Below are 22,422 nucleotides of genomic sequence, written 5' to 3'. Positions count from 1 at the left end.
TTAACTGTTTATGTAAAAGCTTTCTTGTTTTTTGGATGAGAGAAAAAGATAGATTTTACAACTGTGTATGGTTAGTAAAATATTTGCTTCTTTGAGTGTAAAGTTTCAGAAGCATCAGCTACTAACTTTCAGTTCCTTTCTTCAATACGAAGAATGATAAACTAATTTCAATTCCCATTTGTGTCTCTTAGCATTCTCCATCGGAGCCCTTTCTAGAGAAACCAGTGCCGGATATGACTCAGGTTAGTGGACCGAACGCTCAGCTAGTGAAGAGTGATGATTACCTGCCGTCCGTAGAGCAGCAGCCACAGCAGAAGAAGAAGAAAAAGAAAAACAACCACATTGTTGCAGAGGATTCCAGTAAAAGTTTTGGTAAAGATGACTTCCCTGGTGGGGTTGATAACCAGGAACTAAATAGGAACTCCCTAGATGGGTCCCAAGAAGAGAAAAAGAAAAAGAAAAGGCCGAAGGTAAAAAAAGATCCGAAGGAACCGAAAGAACCCAAGGAGAAAAAAGAGCCCAAGGAACCCAAGACCCCGAAAGCCCCTAAGATTCCCAAAGAGCCAAAGGAAAAGAAAGCAAAAACTGCCACGCCAAAACCCAAATCCAGCAAAAAGTCAAGGTAGGCTGTGGGCAGAAACAACCACCACCAAACACAGTGTAGAAATGAGCACGACAGTGACGGCCCTGGAGAGAAGGGGGTGGGGTCCGGGGATGGGGGAGGGGCAGCACTTTGATTTTCGCCATCGGGTTCCTTTCTCTGATACCCAAACTAAAAAGTTAAGAGTTTTATACATTCTGAAATTTAGCACTCGATTACCATGAACTGTTTATTTGGATGGTACATTTTAGACCTCACTGGGTAAAAATTTTGTTACTTTAAAATAATTCGCTTGTTACTTTTGTGAAAGTTCGTCATTGACCATATAGAACCAAATTACCAGCTTCATTATTTGTAAGCCTAGACCAGCAACCTCATTTTCAAGGACAATGCAAAACAGGGAAAGAAGGATTACAGAATCAAGATAGGTCACTATATTTCACTAAGCGTTTCAGCCCTGTTTCCCAGAAGTCGAAACAGGAGAATTAATTCCCTCCACTTGGCGGAGTAAGCCTTCCAGGGGCAGGGTTGAAATGCTAGTGGGCAACGTGGGAGAAATCAAATAGCAGTTATCCATTAGATATGCATGCAAGAATAGCATGCGCTTTAGCTTCTAGGAAATACCCTGCTCCACTCCATACTTCCCTCTGTACTTCCCCTGCCAACTCTGACCCCCAGAAGGCATATTTACTCAGTAAGAAAAGCTGAGAGGAGAAGACATTGAAGACTAATTTTTTTCATTTGTACTGAACATTTCTTACAACCGTTCTGAACCAATTCCAAACATCTGAATCTATTTTTCAGTATATGGCTCATGTTAGAAAATATAGTTTCCAGATGGAAGTATGGTCAGACTTGGTTAATCTGAACCTGTTTGCAAACTTCATTAGAAAACACACTCCCCCGCCGACCCCCGTGTGCATATGTACACACACACGTGTGTGCACACATGCACGCTCAGGTCTGCGACGGACATGCTTGACGAGAACTTCTTGAGCTCTCTGGCCTGTAAACCTTTGACTTGTGGGCTTTCCTGTGTGTGTGCATGTGCAGTTAGAGAGCGGAGATAATTTCTGTGACTACAGAGATGTCCCAGCAAAGGAAAAGAGCAAAGTTGGATTTTCAGCTTCTGCTAAAAATATCTATACAGCCCCAAATACGTTATCCTGTAGTGTTTTGAAACTTTGTTTCATAGTCATTTAAAAAATTTTGTCACCGGTACTTTTTATGGTGCCGAAATAACGGAATTCTTTTCAATAACTCAGTCTAACAGGTAACTTAATATTGGTATTTACTTAGGAACCTTCTTTGATGCCTCAGTATGCAGTTTCTGAATTGAAAACCATTATTTTTTTTCCGTATGAACACTCTTTTAAACCCACAATCCATTATAAATTTTGTTTTCATTTACTTAAGAAATATTTCATTAAGTACTTATTCTTTGTAGGTACTATGTTAAGTGTTAGGATGTGAGCAAGGAGGATATGGTTAGAATTTCAGTCTGACTGATCAAGAGTTTTTTAGAAATATAGTTGCCTAAAAACTAAGTATTGTGCTTTTGCTAAGAGGAGACGTGCTGATTTTTCCCAAGGAGAAATTGCAGCAAAATTTTAAAAGAATGTATTATTATTATTTTTAAAACTTGAAATGTAAGAGCCTGTGTTCTAAAGAAGCTTCCTAGAACTCAGGAAGTATATCACCAAGGCTAGCTTTAGCCTCAAGGTCGGGCTGTCTTTAGTTTGTATCTTTAATTTTTTGAATCTAGCACCTAATGATAAACATTGGTTAAAAAAAGAAAAAAAAAAACACCCCACTGTGTCTTGGATCTCATCATAAATTTCCAAGTATGTTGCCTTCAGGTTCTGAGTCTGCATTGACCTAGGCCTGTCTTCAGAAACATACTTTAGCTTACCCTTGTCTCTTGTGGGATATGTTAGGGCACATAGTAAAATGCTGTATTTAACAGGGAAACGTTGAAATTTGCCTAACAACTGTAAACAAGTGTTAGGATCGTAGCATCAGATCCAGTCCGTTCTGGGCATCCGTGCTGCCTTGGTACAGAGAGAGGCCTTGTCTTTACCCACGAGAGAAAATTCCAGTGCATGCTCTCAGTTGCTCATCCTCAAGTTTGAATTGTCTGTGCAGAGGAAATTTTTGGCATTGCTGAATCCGAGTAATGGCTTTGCATTAGAGTCACATGTTTTTGATAGGAGAGAGGGCATGTGATTATTTTCTCCCAAGAAGAGGGTTGGGTACTTTCCCCCCTCTGTTGCTTTAGACTAATAGTCTCAGTGGATGCCTCCTGGAGGTGATAGTTGTTTTTCCCCAAGTAGTGTGCAAATAATCGAACGGAAAATTTCCGTTGAGCGTAGGGATGTGCATGCAGAATGGGGGCTGATGTAATGGGGCCCAGAGACTCGGGCCATGCCGAGGGGTGCTGGGAGTGTTTGGAGTACCTCTGTTGGCCCTGGTGACTTGACCACTTGTTGGGCCACCTGCTGAGTCACAACAGAGTGTGGTGAGGACATTGCTGGGGGGCTTTCCTGTTGTTGCTGGTCAGATGGGGGTGGCTGTCCAAGAAAATGGTAATGGAATAGAGATTTTCAGTAAATTAACAAACCAATCCACTATGTTGTTGAGCCACAGTTTCTACTGGCCAGATGAATTGAGTATGTCAAGTTGTGGTCTTGTGTTCTGTTGAATCTAGGAAGGAAATCACATCCCTGAAGCACAGATAAGTAGAATGCATACAACTACATGTAAATTCTGAATAGCATAGCAGAATAATTATGTAAATTGAATATGCAGTGATGAAGGTAATAGGGGGTTTGGGTTATGTTAGCACTGGGGTTGAATTGCCATAGCAGTTTGCTTTTAAGCACTGGAATACAGCAGTGGCAATTTTGTTTTGCAAAATGTTATGTGATACCAGTTATTTCCATCCTTGAATAAGTTAACTTGATGAATTTGTTTATACAGAAAATAATTTTCCTACAGAGGGCTGAAATAGAAGAGAATAAACAGAAGTGAAATGAAAAATTTAGTGCAGAACTACTCACATCTTTCCTGTGCAGCCCCGTATGCTGGATCGTTGGTGACGTCCCACAACCAAATGCACTGTCCTCTGAGCTGGAGGTGACGGAAGTGACCACTGGTGGTCTGGCTGGCTCTGCATTATATCCGTGGCAGGGAGAGAGCTCGTTTTACATCATTCACACACTCTCGGTACTACAGGACATTTAGCAAGGGTGACTGTCATCAGGGGGCTGATTTTGTGTGCCTCGAGGATGTCCGTCTCACTAGCTGACATTCTGCGTTCTGGAACGTGGCTGAATCTGTGGCCATTCCCAGCGAACTGGCCCTTTTGGCAACCAAAATATAATGATACTGTCTTGCCTGTGCAGGAGAACTCAAAGGATCTGCCCAGAAGCTGTGCCCTAGAATGGTAGGGAAACGGAAAAAGGTATTCATTTCAGGAAAAGACATTTAAAATCTTAATAATGAGAAAAATGGGCCGTATTCCACTTTTCTATTAGAAATGTATCTTCCTTTCCTCTTTCCCATTTTTTTCCTAGTGCTCTCCCCAGGTGTCCTTATAGCCTTCAAATATGGGCAGTAAATATTGAAAATAAAAGCTAAGACATTTGTGGGCTGGAGGGGATGCCATTTTGCATATGGAAGGACTCAAGGAGCTGAAATAGGAGGATTTGCATTCTTCTCTTCAATGCGTTTTCTGTTGTGTATGCACGGGCCTTGTGAAATGAGAGAGAATTTGGAGGAAGCGCTCCCTTTGAATGACTCTTGAAGGATTTAGTGGTCCATTTAGCTATATAAAGATTCTTTGAATGGACATAAAGAAGGGAACTTGGCCAAAGATTGTGACTTGACTAGTGAAGCGCCAGTTAAATGGAGCCCTGGAGATTGCTTCTGGTGCAGCTTCCTTGCTGTTTCCCACCCCCAGCATTAAAGTTAGCAGGACACTAAACGCTGTTTCTCAGGGAAGAGAGATGAAATATTTTATTTTCAAATGGACAGTAAACATACTGCTCTTATTTTTCAAAAACACAAAGTACCAAAAATATGTATATTTTTTGCAGACCACACTATTCGTTATCATTAATATTTATGTGGCAACTTTCTTCTGGAGGAACTTTGCTTTTCAGATGTTGTTTTCTCAGTTATGATCTAAGAAAGTAGCAGCATTTCACCTGAGGAATATTTTTATTCAGCCAACAAGCACAGCAGTGGTATATTTTGGTAACCCAATATGGAGTTTACAGTGTGCTCTTATACATGTAAAATTTCTCAGGAGAGATTAGACACGAAAGCAAACCATTAAACTAGTTTTGCTTAGTAAGTACAGAAAACCCAGAGAGTCAGATACCTCTCCAACAGGTATGTAGGTAATAAGATGAATCACACCCACAGCTTTTCTTCTGTTTTCTTGTTCTTTCTTTTACATCCTATGATTTAGCTTTGACTCACAGCATTGGATAATTGGAAATACTGAACTCGGTATTTTGGACAGTGTGCCTGCAGAAGAGGGTACAGATTTTTTTAACGTATGGTCACAAAATGGACTTTTGAGCCCTTTCAGTATTGGAGAGGAACAAGGGAGAGAAGGTGCCTGTGGGCATTGTGCATCTCTGCCCCCCCCCCCCCCCCCCCCCCCGCCCAGGCCTGCCCTGCCAGGTGTCTGGTTCATTAAATCCAAGCTCCAGGTCAGGGATGGGACCAGGTAGGTGTCCCCTTCCCTGGTGGTCTCAAAGGTTATCTTCTCTTTGAAAGGGGGCCATTACGTCTTTTTTTTTTTTTTTTAAGATTCATTTATTTATTAGAGAGAGAGAGCGAGCGCGAGTGAGCATGCGAGCCGGGGGAGGGGCAGAGGGAGAGGGAGGGAGAGAATCTTAAGCAGACTCCCCACTGAGCGTGGAGCCCCGTCTCGGGGCTCCATCCCAGGTCATGACCTGAGCCAAAATCAAGAGTCAGATGCCTAACTGACTGAGCCACTCAGGCACCCCACCATTGGGTCTTTTTAAACCCAAATCCTTTTTTTCCTTCAGGATGACCATGTCAGAGTCTTTCTCTTGCCAGTGACCGGCTACATTATCACCCTTCCTCTATCCAGTTTGTCTTCAATCAGCTGATTGAGCAGGGAGGGAGTAGTCGTCAGCCACTTTTTAGTACAGACTGTGCTAGCTTTAGCAACCTGTGGTTTGGTTCATAGTCCTTGGGGGAAGAGAGTGCCCAACAACACTGATCCCTAAAAAGCAGGTTCTGCTGACTCCTGCTCTAGGATGCAGGAATGGACCACACTGGGCCCTGCTTAAGTTTGTTTCTGCCTGTCCAGGGAGCTGGAGTGGACTTGAAAGTGGTGGCCTGCTGCCACTTTGGTTTCTGTGGGAGAGGGTGGCATAGACCCCGCCTCCAACTCTCACTGCACCCATCAGATGAAAGTTGAGAGGGGAGGAAGCCGTGGGTGGCAGTGGGATGTTAATGGGGGATTTTTCTGGAGACACGTTCCTTTGAAGACTTTCTTAAGTGGAATTTTAGGGTGGAACACATGTTGCCATTGTAGATGTGGTGGTGGTGTTAGAATCGGAAGATAAAGAGCAGAAAGAGTCATAGGCTGATTTTTAAAAATGATTAAAAATGTTTATATGTGAAAATGCTTTTGAAAAGTATAAAAATCTGTACGAATGCAAAATTTGTCACATGATGTACAAAGATCTTTCTGCTAGTTGTCTTCTGCCTAGGTAAGGGCCCCTCTTCAAGTCCAGGTGCTGTGCAAAGCCACCCTGAGAGCATCATCAGCCATCTGAAACACCAGCCCTCTCTTCAGCTTCTCAGAGAAGTCTGTGTGGCCCAGCTTTAAAATGTTCACTAGGAAGGGGTGCCTGGGTGGCTCGGTCAGTTAAGCATCTGCCTTCAGCTCAGGTCATGATCTTAGGGTCCTGGGATCGAGCCCTGCATCGGGCTCCTTCCCAGTGGGGAATCTGCTTGTCCGTCTTCCTCCTCCTCTCCCCCACCAATTAAAAAAAAAAAAAAGTTAACTAGGAAAGTAGTGTGAAGAAAAAAGACACCATTCTTCTTTATTTTGATGTTAGATAACATCCTTTTTTTTTTTTTTTAAGATTTTATTTATTTATTTGACAGAGAGAGACAGCCAGTGAGAGAGGGAACACAGGCAGGGGGAGTGGGAGAGGAAGAAGCAGGCTCCCAGCAGAGGAGCCTGATGTGGGGCTCGATCCCAGGACTCTGGGATCACGCCCTGAGCTGAAGGCAGACTCTTAACGACTGAGCCACCCAGGCGCCCAGAGAGATAACATCCTTGAACTTCCATTAGAATAGTAATTGTATTTGTAGCCCTGATATCTGTATGAACAGTTTAATGTCTTGGTCCTTTGGCTTCTCCTGTTAGGATGGGTGATAATATTTTCTCCCTGTGGGTTTTACCATTTGCTCTGCCTAATTCTCTACCTACCTGTAGGACCTGATTAAAATGTGGACGAGCAGCATGTCTCCTTTGTTGTATTGGCCATGCTGGCAGATCGGAGAAGATCATTATGAATCTAGGGTGTGGGGTTCTAATTGCCAAAGTTAGCCCCGTGTCCCCCTTCCGGGGTCATGGGAATGCTGTGCCTGAAAATAAGAGTGGCATCTGAGAATTGGGCACAAGCAGCCACATCTGTGCCCTACTGTTCAGCACTTAGGAGAATACGCTATAGGAAAAGGATGTACTTTTTGCATCAGTTTTGTAATGTCTGATTTCTTCAATTCTTTATGCTGCATTACAGTGCCAGGTGGTGCCATTTAGCCAGAGTGGCTAGTGTTTATGTGGAGCTTCTGTGAGGAGAGAACGCGTAAGCTAACTGGATTTCTTTTCCATGTTACTGGCAGATCTTAATTCAGTCCATAAAACTCAGTAACCCTTAGATTTTCATTGGTAATTCTTGACTGCATGATGAGTCCCCCCGCCCCGAATATATTTACTATATTAAAAATGAAATTGGGTCATTCAGGAGGCTTTCTATTATACTTTCCCTCCCTCCCTCCCTCCTTCCCTCCCTCTCTTCCTTTCTTCTCCTTCCTTCTTCCTCCATCCGTTCCTTCCTCTCCTTTAAATAAAGGGCAATCTTGTAGTTATCCTCAGGACAAGGTTCTGATGTTACTGGAAGGCTACCCAGAGATGGTCCCAGTTAACAGAAAACATTCACCAGGACAGGTCCCCGAGGCCTGAAGGGCACCCCAAAAGGCCAGGAGCACACTGGACTCTTAGGGAGATCTCTGTGAGGAGGTTAGATGCCTTCAGGCCAGGTCCAGGACTCAGGCGTGGGCCCTGGAACTGGACAGATTGGCTCCAGTCTTAGCAATGCCACTGCTTCGGCTGAGCGTGCAGCCTGTCTGACCCTCAGTTTCTTCATCCTTGGGAAGTTGATTGTAAAATGTAAAGGCGAGGCATGTTGAGTTGAAATATGCTTTCATTTTAAATGAAAGCAAATTAGGTTTTTGTATCTTTTCTAACTTTCTTTGTTCTTTCCTAAAAATTTAGCATAGTTAATGTACTTAAGGAGTACTTGATGCTAGAAGAGCTATTTAAGGTAACAATTTAGATGAAATTAAATGTCGTAGAGGTTCCATCCAGTGACTTTCAGAGAACTTAAAAAAAAGAAAGCCTGTTAATTGGTCATTGAAATCCTATGTGTGTTGTTCAGAAATAAAATAGAATCCCCTCCTCTTCTCTGTCTTTCTCTCTTCTCAATTCTTCTTTCTCTTTCTTAACCAGAAGAGTGGGGTGAAGAATTTATGGGTGGAGTTAGGAGCCGGGGAGGTAAGGCAGCCGCTTGGAGCGAAGCATGAGGCCCCAGGCCAGCGGCTCAGCATCTGCAGGCTGACTGGCCTGGGGCCCGAGGGCACAGGGGGGCAGGTCAAGGCTCTTGCTCCCATCCCGCCATCTCACCCAGATGCTGTCTGCCCAGGGTCACCCCGTGGAGCATCTCCGGGGTTGGGGCAGTCTCCTGAGTGCTCCCGGGCCCTCGCCTTCACCTGGGCGGCTCTGATTGCCTTCTTGGGAAGGAGTTGGCCTTTGTGTTTACTGTCTGCTGTGCAGTTTGTCTCTTTCATCATTAGTTTGTTCTGTCATCAGGCATTTTATTATATTCCAGTTTAGCCTTTACATATATTTTAGTCTAAGGACTTTCTTTAAAGGTTTTATTTTGTTTTGTTGGGTTAATTTTACTTGATGTATCACATTTTATATTGCCTTAATTGACACTTTGAGCTCTTAGTACTTTATCTCGTCTCTTTTTTCTTTTGCTTCTTTCTCTTTTAAGTTTCTTTTTCATGGTTTAAAAACTTAGAGGAAAATCCTATACTCAAGTTGAGAGGCTTGATGCTTTTCTCTCTGCCACCATTGGGCCCTTGACCCTAACAGCTTCTTATAGTTTTTATAATGGCAGCCTGGATCTTTAGAATTGCAGTACATCACAAACGTCCTGTGCCAGGACCGTCTCTCTCGCTTCCCATCCATTAGTTTTGATTCCTTATTAAAAAAACCTGTTGAGCATATAAAATATAAGGATATCTTTCAATACCTTTTACTCTTCTTCTAAAAGATTATAGTATGACATTTTGGCTTGAGTCCCTGAAAACAAATCTGATTAATTTTCATGACCTAAGCCTCACGGTCGATTTTCCCCAGTGTGAGGAGAATCTTCACGAACTTATCCCATCTGAAGTGTCTGTCTGATTGAGGACTCCCTCCCGTGGTCCAGACCTTCACTGACCATATTCTCATCACATGTAGTTCCTTTTCAAACTGCCTTTCTTTTGAGGACTTAGACCCTTAGGCTGATGCTAATCAGTGTTTAACTGCATTCTGTTTTGCAATAAATCAGGACAGCTAGCTGGATTTCTAATAAGTTCTGGCCCTTGGCTTGTTTAAAAAGCTTGTACTCTTTCTCGCCAAAAAGAACTCGTTATCTCTGTGCTGTGTCTTAGGTGGAATGAGTTCGTGCCCCTCCATTTTAGGTACTGCTATGTAGCCCTTTGTCGTAGACTCTCAGAGTCAGAAGCCGACTACGAACCCTTCCATAAAGGGATTGGAATGTCCTTAGCACGTCCCTCCATATAACATGTCTGCTCTGAAGACAGCGTTTGAGTTCTCGGAGTTCTCATCAAGATGGCCTGTGCTTTGACCACATTGGGGGCAACTACAGTACTTCAGAGCCTGGTCTAGCGGTGGTGACCTCATGTCACTAAGCTATGGACCCTGAGCACGTCCAGCTGCCCACCAGTGTGACTCCGCTGTCATGCTAAAATGTGAAGTGGGACTAGAGCTGGTGGAGGGACAGCGGCCCTTCGCACTGATAGTACCGTCCCCAGAAAAATGTGCTGCTTCCAAGGTTGTAAGGGCTGGTCTTGCTTCAGGAGAATGTGTCTCTGTATCTCGGTCACACCAGCAATGATGGGAGATAAGGCTGAGGAAATGAAAGAACTTGGTGAGGAGGGAGGAGGGGAAGTATAGAGATGTACTAGTTTTGAAAACTTGCTAAGTCTCTATTTTGGTGGCACGTTGGTCCTATTTTACTGAGCTTCATAGGTCTTTCATCATAAAGATAGAATCTCTGTGGGGTTTTCTTAAATGAGTTAATGAGAAAAGCACTTTAGAGTAGTGCCTGGCGCATCGTAAGGGCTGTATATGTGTGTCGTCGTCGTCCCTGTTACTTGCGCTCTTTAGTTAAATCGATCTGCTAAAATTGATAAGGAACATACCTGACCAGGCACCAGGAAAACAAAATAGGACACACTTCCTCCTCTGAGCTTAAGGGATCGTTGGGGAAAGACGTACACTCACACACACACTCAGGTACACACGCACAGCTTTGGTTTTGGTTCCTTGCGGTAGTGCGACGCCATGTTTGGTGTATTTTAAATATCCCTTGTGTGGGGTCCACCGTGTGACATGTAGATGGCGCGATCCAGTCTGTGTTGGCCAGGAAAGGCTTCCCCCAATGCGTGATGGCAGTAGATGGAACGGGGACAGGAATGGAGGTGGAGGAGATAGGTGGACCCATTAGGGAGTAGTTCTCTGTGTGTCTGCAGCGTAAAGGGTGGGTGGAGGGTTTGGGGTGTGAGAAAAGTAGAAGAACACTGTTGCCAGTTGCAAAAGTTGGCAGAAAGCCTTATATGCCAGTGCAGCCCTCAGACGTTATTACCCATGGGCTTGGACTTCAGGCAGAACAGCGCAGTCGGCGTTACGCGTTAGCTGGTCACTGCGGTGACGTGGGGAGCGTGGGTGGGTTTGGGTTCGGGTTCTGGTGGCTGCACCATGTCCCTGAAATAGGAAATGTGGGAGGCCGAGCAGGCTCAGGAGAGCAGTGGGGGCAGACACGATTTCTCCAGAGTGGAGGCCATGCAGGGCCAGAGTGAGAGAAGGCCTTCCCCGCACACTCCTGGTCTCTCTCGGGATCCTGGCCGGCAGGTCACCGCGCCGGGGCCCCATCGCCTACCCCCGGGAGCAGCCACCACGGCAGCTGGTGGAGGTTCCGTATCTGTGCCAGGCCTCTCCGAGGCCTCATTCTCAACACTGTACCGTCAGCTCAAGGGATGTTTCTTATTAGTAACATTCTCTTACCCCCAATGGGAAGAGCTGCCCTGTTTGGGCTCTGACATTAGAAAAGACTAGCTTTGAACCGGAGAGGTTTAAATCATGACAAAGGAGGTGGACTGTGTGCCCTTTCCCCAGTGGCCTGACAGGGGGTCACCCTGCCTTTGGGTCCCGAGGGTGACGAGGCAGCAGTTGTGACGGGTGAGGTGGGAGACGACACCTGCCTGGACTAGAGCAGTGGTCCTGGGCTTGGAGAGGAGTGGCCTTTGGGGTTGTCTGCTAGTTCTTCCAGCATGTGTCGGGGACTGTGGATAAAGGACCTTCCTTGTCCTCGTGTTGCTTAGAGAAAATGATCTGTGAGGTTCTGTCTCTGAGTCTGCAGTTGATTCGGCCCGAGTGGGTCTGAGCCACACCTGAAGATTTGTTCCCAGACGTTCAAGAATATGTTCCCAGCTGCTGTCTTCCAGTGTGAGTGCATCCTGGCTGCTCGTGTCATACAGTGCCAAGGTCTTTGTCCACTATCTCACTTAAACCTCCTGACGAATCTTGGAGGAAGATAGAACTACTAACCTCATTTTACAGATGAGGAAACAGAGGCTCTGGGAAATGGAGTGGCTTGTCCAGGCTCCCAGATAGACAAGGTTCTACTTGACAGTCAGAACTTGAACTAAGATGTGTCTGACCCACATCAGTGCTCTAACCACACCATTCTGTATGATACCTCATTTGTTAGACATTCTGACTTTGGGGGCGCCTGGGTGGCACAGCAGTTAAGCGTCTGCCTTCGGCTCAGGGCGTGATCCTGGAGTTATGGGATCGAGCCCCACATCAGGCTCCTCTGCTATGAGCCTGCTTCTTCCTCTCCCACTCCCCCTGCTTGTGTTCCCTCTCTCGCTGGCTGTCTCTCTCTCTGTCAAATAAATAAATAAAATCTTAAAAAAAAAAAAAAGAAATTCTGACTTTGGCACTTTGGCTTTTTTGGGACAATCAGTTTTAATATAACAGTTGAAAATGCAAATGAGCTTGTTGCAAAACAGTAGCAAAGGCAATTTAATAATTAAAGTAACTTTATCTTGTCCTTGATTGTAATGTCTTTGGGCGGACACCGAGGATTTTGTAGCTTTTTTGACTTCTTGACGTGTTTTTGATTTGTGTATTGATGTCATGAGAAGATGTCAGCATGGAAATGCTTAGCTGTCTCTGAGCAACGTTAATAGTGCAAGGTCTAATGAGTTTAGAAATCTTTCAGTAATCAGATCTGGGATGAGTGCTTCCCTTGGCTACAGGCTTTTTTTCCCTAAGCATTTGGAGAGGTCTTGTCTGACTTCTAGCAGCCTTGGACGTTCCACATAGTTCATTCATGGGAAGGGCAGATGGAAAATCATTAGCACTTCTCTCCTTCAGCAAATTGATATTTCATCAAACCTGGGCTCTGGTGGCTTTAAGACAGTAAGCCTTTTTACTCCTATAGGATAGTTCACACAGGGTGCAGTAACCCCACTAAATTAAATTGTGGACTTCGCTCTGGTGCAGAGAGGTCACCGTGAAAAGCACTGGCTGCCGACTTTCTTTACCTGGCAGTGGTTCAACTCTGTGACAGGCCTACCTCTGATTTAAACAAATTTGAGAAATATGTAAAGTTTTGGAAGCAGTTTTGCACTGATTTGATAAAAGAAACCACAAAACACTGCAGCGCAGGTGTTGAGAATGTTTGAAAGCTGATTGAGGGAAGCAGATGGCTTTAGTCAGTGGCATCCAGCCAAAAGAGCAGGTGCTGGTCATGTGACCGCTGGTTACCAGGGTAATCTGATTGCTCTTGGCGTGCAGATGAAAGGAAAGGGGCCCAGCGTTCAGCTGTAGTATTGTATAATTTGTGGCAGTTAGAGCGGAAATAAATGCTGGAAATGGAGCCTCATAGTAGGGGAGACTTCTGTCCATGTGTAGCGTAAACACTAGGACAGTTGGATGAGGAACTGTTGTATGGATTTTTTTTTTTAATTTAAAAAATATTATTCTTTCCATGGATCTTTTGGGGACTTAAAGTTTTTAGGACATTGCCTTTTAAAAAAATTTTAAAAAGAACTCTTTAAACCTAGCTGCTGTTTGCTATAATCTTGAATTCTTGTAAGTTACTTCCTTATGTGGCTATTTACTATGGTAAAATGTTCACAAAATAAAAACCAGCTCTGAGTATTTAGAAATAACTAGTTTAGGATTACCAAATATTTTATTTACTCATGACAAAAATACATTTTAGGTGGGTGATGGGTCCTTTATTATACCTACATACTTTCGAAGTATTTTACGTGACGTGCTTTATTGAAATAAAAGCATAGAGATGCCTTGGTGTCTTTTGTAGTAGCTGAGGCTGAAAAAAATGCTGTTTAATGCATCCTGTCAGCATACTTTTCTGGAATTTATAAACTTCAATAAATAAACTTTTTAAAGGTTTTTGAAATACATCTTTTTTTCAAATTTGTTAGAATTTTAGGCTTTCTGGAAATAGTACATATAATCATTACCGAGGTTAGATGAATTTAAATGTTGGATGACATGATAATGTTAGAAAACCCTGGGACTGGTTTGGAAATTGGAATGGAAGGTAGCATTAAATGTACATTCTAAAAGAATGTCAAATAAAGGTTCTAAAGGTAATGGTAAACTTATATTTAAAAAAAATTTTTTTCTTAGAGTTCATTCATGTCTTTTGACTTATGTAACATTCAAATCCTATTAACTTTTGACAGAAACATAGTATGGAACGTGCACTTTAATTATTGGGGTCGCTTTGCTATATTTTTGTATTTCAGAGACCTAGCTTTTGAAAGAGAGGCTATTGTGACTACGTCAAAAAAAAAAAAAAGGGCTAGCACCAAAATAAAGCTTATTTTAAATGAAGACAGCATTAAGTAAAATTATGTGGAACAGGAAATTGCCGTATATTCTGTTATATTTTAAAATGCTGTCATTGAATAATAATGTAGCTGGATGACATAATAGAGGACACCTAGTAGTGTTGGTTATGAAAAGAACTTAAATAGTATTTCAAACTCTCTGCGAGGGACACAAAGAAATGATCATTATAGTCTAGTTTCCCTTGACATTGAAAAAAAAAACAACCATTCTGCACCTTAAAAACTTGATAGCAAAACTACTTCTTGATCTGATTTTTCATTATGGCTTGGTGTATTGGCAGGGATTTTGCATTGTCTAGGAGAACAAATGTATTCCACGTGGTGTTAGGAGTTTTTGCATGAAATTTCTTTTTAATTAGGTCAGATATTTGCCAGAGGTCATCAGTGTGGGGTTTTGCCATAGAAACTTAATCGAGAGTGCCATTTAACTATAAGTGGCCAACATGCATCGATTTATCAGTTGTCATTGATACTTTTGGGATATTAATGTGGGAAATATAAGGCATGGGGCATGTGGAAAACCTCATTAAAAAGTGAACACTAAGTGATCCACTTTGAATTCTAGTAATAAGAAACCTGATTCAGAAGCAAGTGCTTTGAAGAAAAAGGTCAACAAGGGAAAAACAGAAGGTTCTGAAAATTCAGACTTAGACAAAACGCCCCCACCGTCTCCTCCTCCTGAAGAAGATGAGGACCCAGGTGTTCAGGTAATACCGTCATTCTGATCTCGAGCCTTGGTTATTTAGCATGGGTAACTTTAGCCGCATATCAAGTACACTAGACCTCCCCTGTCTTTGTTATACAGCTGATTTAAAGGTGGCTTTATTGTTGCCTGGAACACTATATCCATAATGTAAGAGCTGGGGACCAGCACGAAATTAAACCCCTGACTTCTTGGTTTTGTCATCTTTGACCCTGTGATAAATAAAACTGAGAATCTTCATTTACTTCTGTAAATGTGTCTTTTGATATTGATGTATATATTAGTGTTAACATATTGTTGATGTATTGGTTCATGTAAAGCTGCCTTCACATTTCTGATTTTGTCTGGAGTTTGGTTGCTTGTCAATTCTTTTGCAGAACAAAAAACCAACATGTAATCTGTAGCTTGTCTTAAGGTTTCTGACATTTGATGGCCGGAGTTGAGATGTATAGTCATGTAATAATAACGTTTCTGGATGACAATGGTGCAGAACTTTTCAGTGTTAGATTCTCCTGACTTTTGGAGAATTTTGTAGGAAGCAGTTGAAGAACTGAAATAAACATTAGGAATTTAGATTCTTGTGTGTAAAGCACACTGCCTTCACTGATTGGACTATAAGGTAAGAGGCCCTTCCACGTGACCGTTAAAAATTATTTCCTTGTTACAGTCTCTGGAAGCATGCCAATATGTTCCACTGGGATGGCTAAGAATGTCACTTCAGTGAATGACATCTGAGTTATCAAGGAGCAGTTACTGGGGAGACCTGCTTGAATCAGAAGTCAGCCCCTAACAGCCCGCTTACCTTTTTCTGAGTGTTCGGTCCACACTAAGTACTTGCTCCCTATACCTCTACCAATTTGCTTAAAAGTCAGAGGGAAAAAAAAGTGCCATTTGCAGCTGTCTTAAGAATTTCAAATAGGTTTGGTTTTTGTTTTGTTTGTTTGTTTTAAAGATTTTATTTTTAAATGATCTCTGCACCCAACGTGGAGCCCGAACCCACAATCCTGAGATCAAGAGTCACATGCTCTTCGGCTGAGCCAGCCAGGTGCCCGTTTGTTTGTTTTTTAGTAGAACTCCCTGATGTCTATAATGTCATGGAATGGCTTAAGCTAAGAGGGCCCGAAAGGGAGAGGAAGGATAGAGTACATGTGAATGAATGTGGTTTGGTTTGGTTCCATAACTAACTTGTGATGCCTCTGGCCGTTAGGTGAATTTTGTTATTTCCTTTTACAAGTTACTGAAAAGATAGGAAAGGTAAGTAGACATCTTTTTTTTAATTGCTTAGGGACTTTTAAACTAAAGTATTTAAATGATTTTAAATTTTATTTTATGCACAAACCCTGTTTTTCCTGCATCGTGTTTGCTTAAACTAGGGCCTTTATGGCAGTAGTATTTGGACAACATTAAACAGATTTTTTCACACAGGTCAAGAAAATTCCATTGTTCCCTCACAAATAATGCTGCTGTTTCTTAAAAGTATTTGTATTAATAGAAACTCACTTGGACTTTATGAAATACTATTTTTTTTCCTTCTGCATTTCAGTTATAGAAGGAGGCTAATCTATTCAAGTGAACATCAGTGCATCCTTTCTAATTAGCTAGTGCATAACTGTTATGGGTTCAGTAGCTCATACAAACAACCACGCAAGGAGATCTGACTTTGCAGGCAGGTCTTCTCTGTGTCCCTGACACAGGAAGTGATGCTGACTGCTGTTTGTTGTTTCTTCCTGTAGCACATGCATAAAGGGCTTACAGTTCTTGAATTCTGTGATTGATTTGTTTAAACTAGTAAATGCCATATAATGTAAACTCGAAATTGTATCTCAAAGTATTACAACAGAGAGATAGTGGAAACATGTTTAAATCTTCTCTTTGGTATAGCCGGGTTAATTATATGCAACTTTTCTAAAGCAATCCAAGTTTAGCAAGTTGACCTGTTATTTTAGTATCAGTTCAGAAGTTTTGAGTTATGGTTTATTTTATTGTATTTTATTTTGAGATTTTATTTATTTGAGAGAGAGTGAGAGAATGAGCTGGGAGAGGGGCGGAGGGAAAGAGAGAAGCAGGCTCCCCATTGAGCAGGGAGCCTGATGGGGGACTCCATCCAAAGCCTCTGAGACCATGACCTGAGCTGAAGGCAGACACTTAACCGACTGAGCCACCCAGGCCCCCCTTGAGTTACGGTTTAAGTGGAATGCTTACACTTTGTTCTGTTTCACAAAAATCTTTCAAATAATAATAGTTTAACAGACCATGATAGAAGCGTATTATGTAATAAATTTTATGTAGGGAAATTGTAAAAGGAATCTCAATACCGCAAGTAAATGAACTTTGATCAGTTATTATTTAGAAGGCAGAAAGCCATAATAATGTTAAATTTTCAGGAAAAATTGAATTCTATTTGTATTTTGGGGGTTTTTTGCTCCTATGAAATGACCTTGTACCCACTGCTGACTAACCTCATCACTGTTGCATAGATTTGTAACGCCAAATTGATGTGAGGACAAACTTCCATACTCCATAATTTAAAAAGTTATATCCACCAATCATAAATTTCTGTTCAAAAAAAAGAGAAGCTTCCTGTTTTATGTACTGTAACATTTCTTCAGTAGTGAGATTTAGTGTAGAGTGGGTTTGTCTTAGACTATGTCTGAGGGTGTTTAGTTACTGGGCTGGGACAGATACTGGGACATGGCCCCAGCCAGGGAAACCCGATGGAACATCACAGATACATCACTGGGAGCACATTCCTCCTAATGGTAGTGACAGCGAAGATGAAAATACAGATTAGTCCCGGGGCGCCTGGGTGGTGCAGTCATTAAGCGTCTGCCTTTGGCTCAGGGATCGAGCCCCACATCAGGCTCCCCCGCTGGGAGCCTGCTTCTTCCTCTCCCACTCCCCCTGCTTGTGTTCGCTCTCTCGCTGGCTGTCTCTCTCGGTGTCAACTAAATAAATAAAATCTTTTAAAAAAAATACAGATTAGTCCCTTTCAGTGTGGTTAAATTGATATATTAAATGAAATACAGATAATATGCTAAATTTCACAAAATTAAAATATTGTTCCTGATAACAGCCTTTTGTATCTTAAAGAAATTGACAGTTGAGAAGTGAGGGATGGTTAAATGGGCACAGGAGCAGGAGTTATTCTAGATCAGCTTTAGGAAGAGAGAAGGGAAGCTGTGCTAGGTAGCCTGGTCTTGTAGCCTCAGTGCTTTCTGATTTTTTTGGAGGGGGGGTTAAGGTGGAGCTAATTAATAACGACTTTAATCCTACTAATTTCATTTGGCACTCGTATGTACCGTGCACCATTCTAAATGCTTTAAATGAATTCCGTTTCGTGATCTAATTCCCTTATGTGATCTTCACGGTATACTTAGGAGGTAGCTAACTGTCATTAAACCCATTCTGCAGACCAGGAAGCTGAGGTCCACAAGATAGCATGTCCAAGGTCACATAGTGAGAACCTGGGCTAATTTAAGCAGTCAGCCCTCAACTCCAGGGCCCACAAGGTCAAACCGCCGGAAGTGGCGTGGGGAAGGGTCACCAGTGGCAGAACCCCTGCTGGTTTCTGCCTTACCCTGACCTGGAGCTGGTTCTGGGCAGGGCTGACAAGGAGAGTCAGAGGAGGAACCTCAGGTCCACGCCGCTGCTCCGGCTGGTCTAAGCTGCTAGGAAGCCTGTTAATAAGATGTTATCTATCCCACATACCTTGAGCTAGAAAGGTGCTTTGCACCTCTGCAGGCACAACAGTGTGGGACTAAGAGCTCACAGTCTCCAGCAACTCATCTGATGGTCATATTATACCAAGTTTGTGTTGTGAGCTGCCTCACATCCCCTCTTGAGAGCAGAGACTCTGAGCAGAAATGTCATAAAACAAAACTCAACCCGTCTTACCCTCTGAGGCAAGGTGCTGGCTTCCTTGGTCTTGACTTGAGCCACAAATGTCCTTGCTTGTGCTTCCTCAGCTCTGCATGGTGGGGTGACTGGCCTTTCTGCCTTGTTGACCAATTTTAAAATTCAGAGTCTCTTTAAAAAGGTTTATTTTGTAATTCTTAGAAAAAAGTTCACTAGTGTTACTTTTCTCAGTATTTTTATTCATTTGTGTGCTTCATGAACTCACCTACAAGTTTTAATCTTACACTTACCAGTGATTTAAAAGTTACACGTGTCATTTTATAGTTACATTAGGTTTTGTCGAACACACATATTACTGATGAAAGTTTATTTCTCCTCATTTTTAATTAACTGACAAATCTAACTCTTCATCAGAAAGGTCTACCAATACAGAACTATTTTGAACAAAAAGTGGAAAACTCCTCCTCCATTCACTTCACTCCCTAGAATTAATAGCTATTTACAATTTGTTGTGTGTCTTTTCAGGTTTTTTTTATGATTGAAAACGTATACGTTCATTTTTTAGGACATACTCATTGAGTCCTAGAGAAGTAAACAAAACAGCGTCCTTGTCTTGAGTTTATGTGTTGATGAACCACACATACAAAGAGAGGCACAAGCGTTTCTGTTATCTTAAATAGAATTATAAGCTACAGGGGCGCCTGGGTGGCACAGCGGTTAAGCGTCTGCCTTCAGCTCAGGGCGTGATCCCGGCGTTATGGGATCGAGCCCCACATCAGGCTTCTCCGCTAGGAGCCTGCTTCTTCCTCTCCCACTCCCCCTGCTTGTGTTCCCTCTCTAGCTGGCTGTCTCTCTCTCTGTTGAATAAATAAATAAAATCTTAAAAAAAAAAAAAAAAGAATTATAAGCTACTTACTGTGTGATTTGCTTTTCTTTGTATTTTACAGTTTGTCTTGCAGATATTCTGAAGATCCAAAAGTGTGGGTCTAAAAAACAATAGCGGTATCTTGCGGATACTCTTCTTACTAGAAGTACAGTTGCTAGGTCAGAGGGTGGGCATGTTTTAAAGTTTGACAGACATGACCACGCTGTCCTGCAAAGGTGGATTGGGTTCTCTTTTGACCCTGGGGTGGGAGCGGACCTATTTTGCCAATAATCTTACTAATACCAGCTATTACCAGGATTTTACATTTTAATCAGTGTGGTAAAAAATTTAACAAAAAAAAGTAAAATTACTTTTTGTAGTCATTCGTTATACATTCTGCCATTCAGTCCTTCATCTCTTCAGAAATTTTCAGACTCTCGCCGAGATTAAAATGCAAGCCTTTTATTTAAATGGCCCTCTGAAGTACTGTTTCAGTATTTACATAGAACTTTATAATTTGTAGATTATCTTCTAATGCCTCCACTTTTTTGGACCTTTTATTAGAGGAAAAATTTTAAAACATACTAAAGTAGAGAGAATAGTAAAACGGACTCCTGTATACCTGTCATCCAGCTTCTGTGTTGGTTTCACTTCTGAGCGATGCGCTGCTCAGTAAGGAATCAGTTCTGTCGTTCCTCCCGTTCCCCAGCCGAAGGTCTGGTAGCTGGGAGCACGGAGCCTCGGCAGTCCCCGGCGGCTGACTCCAGACTTCCCCCCATCTCCATTACGTTCATTGCCACTATGGTTTCTTAGGTGATCTACAGGGTTAAACTCATCAGCTTTTCTTTAAGATTAATTAAAAAAATACATATACGTATTATCTTACCATCTGAAAAGTTACAAAGAGCATCAGTGATGGCTTTTTAAACTTGCTTTGTTGGGTTTTTTGTTTGTTTGTTTTTGTTTTAGAAGCGACGTTCCAGCAGGCAGGTGAAGAGAAAGCGATACACGGAAGACTTGGAGTTCAAGATTTCTGATGAGGAGGCAGATGATGCAGACACTGCTGGGCGAGACTCCCCCTCCAACACCTCGCAGTCGGAGCAGCAGGTCAGCAGCCCTTCCGTGTGGTCCTCACGTGCCTTGGAGAAGGTGGGCTGGAGAGTTCATAGCTGGAAGCCTTGGACTCCGAGCCGGAGAACATTCATCCACTGTCGGCTAACGTGCTATGGGATAGTAGCTGTTCAGCAGTGTCTTTCAGAAAGCCCTGGTTGCTGAAATTTATTTTTATATAAGCCTATGATATGTACTGTGACACAGTTTTGGAGAATTAATGATCTATGTTGAGGAAGAGTCAGAGCTAGGATGCAAGGAGGCTGAATTTACCTCTGAAGAGTTCAGGGCTGTGGCATCTGGGACTTTAATAAACCACTCAAGCTTGTCTCCTGCTGTTAGGCACCGTCAGAACCCCTTTATGAAATTACTGCCTTGTAGTACCCAGCAGGGCATACTTCATTCTCTGTGCAATGTAAATGATGGATAAAATAGTTTGTATAAAATATGGGTAGTGATGTAGGATTGATTATTGTAAAGATCTTTTTTTTTTTAAATGCCTTTTTGTTATCATTACTGTACTTTAGTTAACAAACTGGTAACCCATTGAAAAGTATATTAAATGCGGTTTTTTACTTTATTTGGTAATTTGTGCTATGTTAAGTTGTTATATAACGTTTTATGTGACCAACATAGATATAAGCTGCCTACAATAACAGAATGATGAGTATATTTACCCCATGGGTATAGATGAGGAAAAGTTATATTTTTGACTGCTATCATGCGGAGATTATTTTCTCTTGGCAGCTGGAGTTTCTGAATGTTCTCTGGCTTTAGGGACCCATGCTAGTCCACGTAATTAAACCACATAATCGTGAAGTAATAAACACAGATCTTCCTTTTGCCTTTCTGGAGAGGGAGAGTCTTTTTCCTTTCAGTCACATTTCCCACTGGTGACTTTGTACCCAGTGATTTAAAGGGTATGAATTTAAAGGAGATGGATGTGCAAAGGGAATGATTTCTTATTTTTATAGCGTGGAATGAAATGGTTTCCATTTGGACTAATTTATTCTACTTTTTGTTTGTTTGGTTTTGGTTTTGTTTTGTTTTTTTTTTTTTAGGAATCTGTTGATGCAGAAGGTCCAGTGGTAGAAAAAATCATGAGCAGTCGTTCAGTAAAAAAACAGGTAAGCACCATCTGGAGTGATCCAAACCCACGGTGTGTGTCTGACTCTTAAATTATTTTTTGCTTTATAATTTCCTTTAAAAAATTCACTATTATAAAACAAAACTTCTGGTGATATTTCTAAACCTGTCTGATTTATTAGCCAAATATAAAACTTTGGGATATTTAGCCCCAGATGAAATTGAAATATAGCAATCAATGCTTTATTACCCCATTTAGAGTAGGCAAGAAACTCAAAAGTCACCAAAGAAATGTATAGGGCTCTTAGAGTTATAGGCTGCCTCTTCCATAAATATTATCATAAAAATCATAAACATGAATTTACCTCTCATCTCCCCTAGGAAAGTTCCCTGCCTGCCCCCGCCCCTGCCCCCCACCCCAGGATGGAGGTTTATCATTTTAGTGAGTAGGTGTTTTCTCATATTTTTCATAATATTCTTCATATCCAGTTAAAATATTCATTAGTATCTTTTTTTTTGGTCAGTGCAAAGGTGAAATACAAAACTGTTTCCAGTGTAATTTTTTTTAAGGTTTTTTTTTTAAAGTCATCTCTACACCCAACGTGGGGCTTGAACTCACAACCCCGAGATCAAGAGTCACATGCTCCACCAGCTGAGCCAAGCCAGGTGCCCCTTCAG

At 42.1% G+C, this 22,422-nt stretch overlaps 1 protein-coding gene across 3 annotated transcripts in view; it reads left to right on the top strand.

Moving 5' to 3' along the window:
* Positions 1-22,422, top strand: part of CHD7 (chromodomain helicase DNA binding protein 7) — a 185,988-nt gene that overhangs the window by 100,317 nt on the left and 63,249 nt on the right. For all 3 annotated transcript variants that reach the window (XM_045789040.2, XM_045789041.2, XM_045789034.2), the window contains exons 3-6: positions 192-622; positions 14,691-14,832; positions 20,518-20,655; positions 21,720-21,785. In XM_045789040.2, the coding sequence (XP_045644996.1) occupies positions 192-622; positions 14,691-14,832; positions 20,518-20,655; positions 21,720-21,785 (777 nt within the window). The remainder of the gene's footprint in view (positions 1-191; positions 623-14,690; positions 14,833-20,517; positions 20,656-21,719; positions 21,786-22,422) is intronic.

The sequence above is a fragment of the Ursus americanus genome, chromosome 9 (genome assembly GCF_024610735.1).
Source record: "Ursus americanus isolate L20-20 chromosome 9, mUrsAme1.1.p, whole genome shotgun sequence".
In the NCBI taxonomy this organism is placed as follows: Eukaryota; Metazoa; Chordata; class Mammalia; order Carnivora; family Ursidae; genus Ursus; species Ursus americanus.
The sequence above is the reverse complement of the archived record's forward strand: the minus strand, read 5'-3'. Positions and strand labels throughout refer to the sequence as shown.